Genomic DNA, 9,634 nt, shown 5'->3' on the forward strand with positions numbered 1-9,634 from the left:
CAGCATAAGGAATGGTTGTTTCATTCAAATGGGGCATTTGTCCACTATATAGAATTTTTTTTTTTTTCCCAGATGGGGCAGGTGGAAAGACATCCTTGCCCACGCTCGTTTTAAACATACTTTGATGGAGAGCGATGTGCAGATCATTGCACGTGCTATTGTAAGTTTGTTTTTTTTAAATAACACTGCTTTTGTTACTTAGGTAGCACATAGCTGTCATTTACTTCAGGATAGTTTGTGTAGGCTGTAATTTTGTTGTATGCACAAAGGTGACCAATCTTCACAAGTTTTTTTTATTTAACACCATCTCATGAATTGTCTTGCCTGTTGCTTGAATACTTTTTTGTGGTTACTTAAGGCAAATGTATACATGTAGGTTAAAGGACAAGCCGAGTGAAACATTTATTTATGATCAATTAAGTTGATTTTAAAATAATAATTCTCAAATAAGAGTACATAATTATGCTTCATTTTAAAGATATAAGCCTTCAAACATCAGCATTCTCAATTGTCACTAGGAAAGCAGAAGAAAATTACTTTCCTGAAAAGTTTCATGTTCCATTAGTAACAGAGAGTGTCACTTAGTTAAAGAAATCTCTTAGGTCAAGAACTATCACTCAGGTTGTTGTGGTCAAAAGCGATTTCTTTTGCCCAGAAAAGGAAACAGCTGATTTTGGAATACAGCCCTACAGATTTAATCTTTATTTAGAAGCTTCAGCTAAAGTTAAAAAGCCCAAACCGAATTTTACAGATTTGTAAGAAAATCTTCTCCAGATCAAATCTTAATGGGCAGCAGTCACAGACATTGCAGTCCACTTTGTATTATTATTGGTTTTTTATTACTAAGTGAGCGTATTTGAGTTAATTTTTCGAGGTGTATTATAGTTGATAAAATATAAACCCATTTCAAATGTGGGTTTGTCTGAGATAAACTGTAAAATTTTTTCATTTTATAGATATTTCATTTCAAGCATTGTATTTTTATTTTATAGTTACAACTGACTGCTGATAATGACTATTCAAATCTAATTTGATACATGTTTATGAATGTAAAAACTTATTTTCTCATTTAGGTCCATTCAAAATTTACTGTTACTCGCACATTTTCCTCAATCGTCTGTCACCCTCAATCCTTTTAGCTGTTTTGAGCACAGTCATTAATGGTGCCTTCACACAGTTAGTTGCTTTTAGCATTGTGCTGGATAAGGACCTGACTGATGTGTTTATGACTGCATCAGGATATACTTCAAGACCAGAACAGTATAGAAAGCATAGATGTTGCAGATCTGATGCTTGATCTTAAGCCTTTTGTAAACCAGCAGTTATAGTTGGTTTGAACGGCTTTTGCTATTGTATAGTTGGCACTGCGATAGGAAGAAGATCTCTGTGTTTAACTAAAAGTACTAAACTTGCTAGTAATGTATAAGAGACTGGATAACAATCAATTTTGAAATATTTTGAACAAATTCTTGAGTACTGTATGGGGACAAAGTTTGAACAAAATTAATCCACTGGTATTTGATTCCCTAAATGAGTACAAACTCCGTCTGAGTGTAGAAGAGAACTTTCAGCTGCAGCACATTGTGTTCTGGTCTGTTTTCTTTTACTGAGGATGGCATCTTTTCTTTTAGAATTTTGCTTATGCAGATGACACTATTTTTAGAAATACTCCCCTGTTGTCACTTCCTGTCTTCTTGACAAATCTAGCTGTGATTGAGATAAAACTATTAATATAAATTCTCTTGTGCCTCTTCATAAAATACCACCTGAATATTTTGTAAAACTTTATGCTCTATTTCCAGAAATTTTCGCTGAACACTTGCATTGTCCTTGAACTGCAGTATTTTTTTTTTCTTATATGTTGCTTGAAAATTAATGATCTGAATATCACTGATATGTGTGTGAACCTGTTTTTGATGCTGTAAAATGTTTATACTGTTTCAGCTGGCACATTCAATTAAATTCTACAAAGGTGACGAAAGGATTAAAGTCTTTATCTGGGACCTCATAGGCAGCAGTAATGAAGGGGAACTAAAAAACCACACAGGTACTGCATTTGTGGTCAAATCGTTTGCTGCAAAGTTGCATGGAGTGTTAAATCATGTTACTTCCCCCCTCTTAATAAGCATGAGGCTTTTTTTTTTTTTTTTTTTTTTTTAATTTACAACTTTTGTTTACTTCGCTTTTCAAATTGTGTATGCTCTGTAGAGCTGGACAACTCCCATTCACCACTTTTGGTCACTGTAATGATAACTTGCTTTAATTTTTGCCACTTCGTCATTTTTTTTTTTTTTCAAGTGGACTTGAAATTTTTGGAGTGCTTCGCTTTGGATAGGGTGGTTATTTCAGTAAATTTTTTAATTTATGTTATCAATACAGGGTTGTCAGCACCTGTTCCACGAGGTCGCAAGGGGAAAAAAGCAAAAGAGCGTGGAAGATGTCTTGATGATTGTCGCCCATTAGACTTTGACCCAGAAGCCGTGTTGGACAATGGATATAAACGACATTTGCACAGGCACTCCAACAAGTAAGTCATGCTATGCTTAATGACATTTGCACAAAAGTTGTTCTGTGCTCCTTAGCCCTTGTATACCATGCTGTCCCAACATTCTAACTGTAGGGGAAGATTTTCATTGGGCAAGAAAAAAAGAATCCTCTGACAAAGGCGGGCCAGACTTTGTAGATTGTTCCCGTAACAAACCAGAGGAAAAGAAGGAGATGTGCAGCATTCCAGGTTCCCCAGATCTTTTGGGATGTTTGGAAATGCTGAACACACATTGGCCAACATGTCAGTGAGTTATGGCGCTGTCATAGTGCATGCCTCCCTAGGTGCTTATAAGTTTGTAGATTTGGGGGTGGGAAAAGGTCTTATTTTGAGTGAATAATGGTCCTTATAAATTGTGGTCAGTTCTTATAAGGAAAAAAGAGAACAATAATGTTGTACCACATGAAGGAATTTTTGCATGGGTTGTCTTACAGTTCATTGTACCAGCTGACGAATATCTTTTGAAGATTTTTCTCTCTTGAAATCAAGTAAAATGGGTTTTAATTTGGCCAGGTTGCAATGAACTTGGATAAACAGAAAGTGTTCAAAATGGTAATTCTTGTTTACAGGGTGCTGTTACGGGTACGCCTACTATACTACATAAAGCAGGAGGTTATCGGAGACCAAGCTGTTAAAGTGTTCAAGGGGGTCCCTGCCAGGTAAGAGTTATGTTTAAGCTAGGATTTATTTTTCTTCTGAGACTAACATTTCAGGTTATTAGCGGGAGGTTTTTGTGTGTGTGTGTGTGTGGGGGGGGGGGGTCAGAATCAAGACAACAAAAATCTTGAACAGACTGGTCAACACTGATATTATTATCGACTTGATAAGGTAGACAGGCAAAGAAATCTAGGACGTAGTCTATGACTTGATTGTTCACTGATGTTAACCAGAGGTCAAATACTATTAGCATGCATTTCCTGATGTACACAATAATTATTGATGATTACAAAAAAATAACAGATCCAATTAGGTTTGTCATATTTGTGTCGAGCACAAAAATTGATAAGAAAAGACTTATTTTATTTTAGTAACAGGACTTTTGTTAAACTTTGTTGACCATGTCATTTTAGTTATGCAACGAGGCTCATTTTTTCTTATGAAAAAGATGTTTTTGGTGGATTGAATCACGTGGAAAGTTTAAGAGGGAGGATTCCATTAGCATATGCTTTTCATGTTTAGGAAATGAATATGCAAGCAAGAGTTGTCTTTGCAAAAGCTAGAGTTCCATGTAAGCAAATTCATACATCTGAAAGATGAAAGCGACATGGTCTTTCTATATTTATATTGTTCTGGCAATAGATGTGAAGTAATAATTCTACAATGAAGGATATCACAGTAGACATGTTTATCATTGATCATCAAAGTAAATCTTATTTGTCTTTATTTGCTTCTCCAATAAGTATATTGGAAAGGAGCTCTTAAATTGATAAAAACATGCCATGCTAGCTGATGATTTCACACTTGTTTGAGAATATCTGTGGACCAAATCTTTGTACCTTTCTGCTCCTTGCAATCACTTATCCATCTCTCAAAATACTTATTTAAGGCATTGGTATAATATGGTGCCTTGCGTTATATTGAGCTAATCATTGTCATTTGGGGACATTGCAGTGAGATTGATATTCCTACACCTATCTCTGATGGGGAGGTGCCAGCAGCTTGGTGGGATGAGTGTGCTGATCGCTGCCTGTTGATTGGAGTCTTTAAGCATGGTCAGTGCTTGTTACATCTACAAGTTGTTTCACAGAGAATGAGCTAAGGTCTCTGTACCATTTTAGGTGATTTTTAAAAAAAGGCTTAAAATAGCAGAAGCCAGGGGATAAGGTTCTGATTTTTCTTCTGATTTTTCTTGCAGGATATGAAAAGTTCAACCAGGTGCGACAGGATCCTTCTTTATGTTTCCTCTCCAGATGTGGACCCCCTGATGGCGCTGCCTTGCTGGCTGAACAGAATGACGACAGGTAAGGCAGCCTACTATAATTTTTTTCAAGTTATGAAGAATTGCTGTTACAAATACCAATGATGACTTGCCATGCTAATACAGAGAGCATTGCATACCAAGTGTTGGAATGCATGTGTCCACTGAGTTGAAAAAATTTTCAGTCTGAGGTTACAGTTTTTCTTTGAAAATATAATAAATGCCATTAAAAGGTGTGGGTGTTCTTCATGCATTTATTTTTATATCAGGGAAGATGATGATGATATGGATGACAAGATCTTGAAGGATGAGGATGAGGGGGAACTGTCACAGAGTTCCGTGCCAGAGGTGTCTGCAGAACATAATCCTGTGGTGACATCATCTGAAGAGATGGGTAAGTCTACAGTGACAGCACCATTTTTGTTGCTAACCCAAGAGCAAAATTATTTTCATATTGTCATGCAAGGTCTTTTCTCTCTCAACCCTGGATTTACGTTGAATTTGGTATCTTCTGTTGTCTCATGTTGTTTCACCATATACTTCTGCCCATACCAAATTGTATCCAGCTGGGACTCTGTTCATTGTCTCTACAGCCTGTTGTTTGAGGCTTTTTGCTCAACAAGGTTACTTGTCTTTATTTGTGTACATTTTGTCTGATCTCCAAACCAGGAGTTCTCTAAAGTTTCTCATTTACAGGCCTTGTGCTGCTATATATATATTTTTTTAAGGTCAGAAGGATAATCCAAACATTTCGATGAATTTTTTGAATATCTTCAATGGTTTATTTGTAATTGAAGAGCAAGAAAATACTGTCTATCTTCTTGTTCCTATTTTCCCCCAGTGAAGCATAGGGCCGCATTAAAAAAAACCAGGCTCTCGTTGTACAGTTGATATGCTTGCGGTTTCTGTAGCGTTTTATTTTTTACAGGGTGGGGTTGCTAGCCCCACGCCCAACCGTACTCTTCATCCGGGCTTGGGACCGGCAGGTTATGTGAGTGGTTTCCAGGCGGAGTTGTACTGTGCACTAAAATTGCTTTGGGGGGGGGAGGGGTTACTTGTCATGAAAATCGTTCAAAAACATCCAAGTATTTTGAAAGGTTACACAACATCATGAACCATGTAAGCTGTGCAGTTGAGTTGGAAGAAATCAACAAATTTAAGCTATTTTGCTGACAGTGGAGAAGTGCTTATTGACATGAACCCATCAGATCTTGTTTCACACTGGAACTGGGAATGACCAAATATGATGATTGCTTTAAATGATTAGCAAAAGGATGACCTGAAAAACTTAAAATAGTGCTAAAACCAATTATAACTTCGACTCCATTCATATGGGGGGGGGGGGGGAAGGAATGTGGATTCCAATGATAAACAATGTCAGACTGTGTGTGGCTGTTGTGTGTCAAACCACTGCTCCTTTACCTTCAAGTTTAAAATCTGTTTGTGTTCATTGCTTTTTCAACGAGACATGTATTGCCAAAGTCAGGTCTGACTGAGAGGGGTCTTAGGGAAATTACCAGTGTTCTATGAACCATGACTTTCAATTCAAGTTCACTTATTTCATTTTGTCTACTATTTGGAAACCCATGGCATCACTAGGCTATTGGCAACATGACCACATCAGGGTTAATCGAGTTGGCTAAAAATGTCACAGGCATGCATACACACACTTTTGCCTTACTCAGACCTAAAAAAATTTAAATTTATTAAAAGTTTATTAAGATTTATTGCAGTATTACATATTCTTACAATGCCTGATGTCACTAGTTCTTGAGTTTTGTCAACACGTGTTGTGAGGTAGTAATCATCAAGACAGAAATAGTTTATAGTATTTGGTGTATAGATGCCTACTTGGCAAATAGAAACACAAAATTGGATTCTCATTTTCAGAAGGAGGTAAATACCCCTTTCCTTCAGCTTCTGACCTGAACACTCGTTTGCGTCGAGTGATAACAGGCTACCAGCGCAACCACAAGAAGATGATGATGAAAAGTGAGCAGCATGCACGGGTAAGGAATTTCTTAGCATTTTGTACCCATTACTTCATCACCCTCAGCATTTTTCATATGGACAAATTTGGACCATCAAAATAGGATTTTTGAACTTTTATTATTTCATTTTGTTTAACACTTATTTTTAGCTCTTTACCATTTCCAGTGTTAAGTTTGCATTTACACTGCAGAGATGGTGCCCAAGAAAGTTGCCATGGCATCTTTGTTCACAATATGACTCCCACACTTTTTTTTTTTTTTAAGTGAAGGCAGTGCTTTCTAAAATTATTTACAACTGACGTCAGATATACCCAGCAAAAAAAGGGGAGGATGCGGCTGTATATTTTGCACATGGTGCTCATGTGATACCTGACTTGTCAGTGGAATGGCATTCTTTACCTAAAACATGCATTCACCAAGAAGGGCATTGTTGAGATGCTCCCCAGTACAATTTTTCCATGTTTTATATTTAAAAATATAAAAAATCACGTGAAAATAAAATGAAAGTCAGACTTTAAACACAGTACAGAAAATGGCATCCTGATAAATTCCGTGAAAGGGTGATCACATCTGCACTGTTGGTAAAAGTGTTGCATTTCAGTCAGCAGGTAGTCACAGTACATTGAGCTGTTATGACTTGCCTTTCAGAAAATTGAGCGACAGGAGCGAGCTGAACTTATGGTGAAAGAGAGAGAGAGTAAGAAAAAAGAATTTCAGCAGAAGTAAGTTGCAGACATTAGCAGTGTTGCTTTTTTTGCTTTTGCTTCTCATATAGACATTGCATGGCATCAGGGTGGAGTTTTCTATAATAAAAAAAATCAGACTATTCAGGAACTATTTCTGTACAAGTTCTGTGACTTATACTAAATAATAGCTTTTTTTCAAAGGAAGGCAGGAGTACACAATATTTTTATCTTCAGTACCTTTTTGCTAAAACCTAAAAGACTTAAAAATTAGACAGTTACAATGAATATTTTAATCTGGTTGGCCACAAAGTGTTTATTTTGTTTTTCAATATCGTTGCTGTTGCATAAACATTGCAGTAAAATCTGTTAAATAATGTATTGTCCTTTGGTACAAATAAATAGGAAAATTATGAATGATTAATTTCTCTGTAAGAAAATGCTTAAAAAAAATTTGTGATTTTAACATTTACTGTTCTCTTAATAAATTAGTTTGCAATTTTGTGTTAGGTGCTTAATTTATTACCAATTTTGTCATAGATTTACTCCAGAAAAATACACCATTTTATTTAGTAAAAATGTTTTTACTTTTTTACCATATAATTATATATATCTGTTCTTGTCTGTTTTCTTACTTGATTGGCCATGTGAAAAAGCTTGATAGAAGTGCAAAGGTACAAAGTGGGTCTCAGATCTTTCCTACAAAGTCAGGGGAAAATAAATAAGTAGCAGTTGTCACTAGTGAGCAAGCATGATGACAGACAGATCTTAGTCTGCCCTGATGCCATGTGTGTGGATGATGTAATTGAAAGTATATTAGGCATGTAATTGTCTGCTGCAGCATGTATTTTTGGCTATTTTTTGGTGTCAACTTTTTGTGGCGCAATGTACCCGCAGGCTCCCTCCTTTGCTTCTGCAACAGTTAGTGCAGTTTATCTTTGCATGCAATGCTTTGGCAACAACATTCTGTAGGAAGAAAAAAAAGTGTACAAAGAAAAGAACTTCACTTGGATTTTTGCTTGTGATGCAAAATGAACAGTGAGAGAGCCAGGCTCACTATTTGGGCTTAGCTTAACTGCTCACCCCTCTTTCCCCATGTGCTTGCGCCTAGTTGACAGTTGCATCTTACCAAGTTTCTATAGTTTGTTGTGGTGCCGCCACAGTCGCTGGTCCCGCCGCGAGGAGGCAGACTTTTATCGCACAGTGTCCACCTTCGGTGTCGAATTTGACCGAGAAACCGGGCACTTCAAATGGGACAGATTCAGAGCCTTTGCACGGTTGGATCGCAAGTATGATGAGACTCTCACGGAGTATTTCCATGCATTCTACTACATGTGCCAAAGTGTCTGCGGCAAATTCAGAGCTGAGGATAGAGGTAACGCAACAGTAATGTAGAAGGGCAGTCTTACAGTGTTAGGGATTTAGTGCTTCATATATTTTATTAGGTTTTTTTTTATTTTTTCAAATTACAATCTAGAGTTTCTAAGCTTTAGCAAATGTGTCAACACCAGTGCTACTAAGCAAGCCTGTATTTTAGTCGGACTGCAAGATTCAAGCTACAGTTACGCTGGAGAAGTCATTTTAGATAGCAGTTTTACTTTTTAAAAAACATAGCATAGTTTCTTCTCCATAGCAAATTACATCTAGCATATTTTTCACTCAAAGTTTTTGACATCCAATGTGACTTGTATCCTGTGCAGTTCCCCCTCCTCCAAATTGCATCATGGTGGAACCAATCACAGAAGAAAGGGCTAGTCGATGTCTTGCACGCATTGATCTGCTGAACAAAATCCGGGATGAGGTGCTACCCCACCCTAAACTGGCAGAGCGGCTGAAGTTGTGTCAACCATCATTTGACATGCCATCTTGGTGGCAGTGTGGGAAACATGACCATGAACTTTTGCTTGGTGCTGCCAGGTGAGGAGGTTTCGGTGCTGTAATTAGTCATTTCTAACTTAACAATGCCTATTTAATAGAAACCTTATTGTGCATCTTTGTATCTAAGAGATAATAATGCTAGTCCTTTTTCACATCCTTTTGTTATATCATGTTACTCTCAGCTCGTGTTTTATTATTTGGTTCCTCTGTGTTTTCTGTATTTGATGTTATTCTTCGTTTAGTACGATTGTTTATTCTTTCATAGCTCATATGTTTGTTTTCCTGTCCATGTTTCGTTCTTGTTCTTAATTGCTAAGCGCATACTCCTTAGGAGTGAGTGTGTGCTTTACAAATTTATTAGTATTATTATATGCATATTAGTGATATCTTTTCTATTATATTTGTCTCGTAGACATGGTGTGTCACGCACTGAGTACAATATTCTGCGCGATCCAACTTTAAGTTTCCATGAAATTTTGAAGAACTCTGGTAGACATCTGCGCAGTACACCACAGCACTACTCCTCAGGTGTATACGCTGGAAGTGGTGCACCACCTACTCAGACATCACCAGGTAGGCAATTAAGACTGCCAGTTATTCCAACTCACAAAAGGATAAA

At 37.0% G+C, this 9,634-nt stretch overlaps 1 protein-coding gene and 1 non-coding gene across 5 annotated transcripts in view; both read left to right on the top strand.

Annotated features, from left to right (window-relative positions):
• The window catches only part of LOC112553432 (chromodomain-helicase-DNA-binding protein 8-like), a 40,767-nt gene that overhangs the window by 30,267 nt on the left and 866 nt on the right, over positions 1–9,634 (top strand). For 3 of the 4 annotated variants that reach the window (XM_025220639.1, XM_025220641.1, XM_025220642.1), the window contains 12 exons: positions 73–160; positions 1,945–2,047; positions 2,380–2,527; positions 3,115–3,204; positions 4,157–4,257; positions 4,401–4,506; positions 4,733–4,857; positions 6,354–6,472; positions 7,103–7,176; positions 8,280–8,512; positions 8,838–9,054; positions 9,428–9,588. In XM_025220639.1, the coding sequence (XP_025076424.1) occupies positions 73–160; positions 1,945–2,047; positions 2,380–2,527; positions 3,115–3,204; positions 4,157–4,257; positions 4,401–4,506; positions 4,733–4,857; positions 6,354–6,472; positions 7,103–7,176; positions 8,280–8,512; positions 8,838–9,054; positions 9,428–9,588 (1,565 nt within the window). The remainder of the gene's footprint in view (positions 1–72; positions 161–1,944; positions 2,048–2,379; positions 2,528–3,114; positions 3,205–4,156; positions 4,258–4,400; positions 4,507–4,732; positions 4,858–6,353; positions 6,473–7,102; positions 7,177–8,279; positions 8,513–8,837; positions 9,055–9,427; positions 9,589–9,634) is intronic. The other variant, XM_025220640.1, reaches the window with a different exon arrangement.
• On the top strand, positions 4,560–4,658 carry LOC112553510. The gene has a single exon (XR_003097066.1). It is a non-coding gene; the product is annotated as a small nucleolar RNA U6-53/MBII-28 (small nucleolar RNA).

This window comes from Pomacea canaliculata, linkage group LG12, assembly GCF_003073045.1.
Source record: "Pomacea canaliculata isolate SZHN2017 linkage group LG12, ASM307304v1, whole genome shotgun sequence".
NCBI lineage: Eukaryota > Metazoa > Mollusca > Gastropoda > Architaenioglossa > Ampullariidae > Pomacea > Pomacea canaliculata.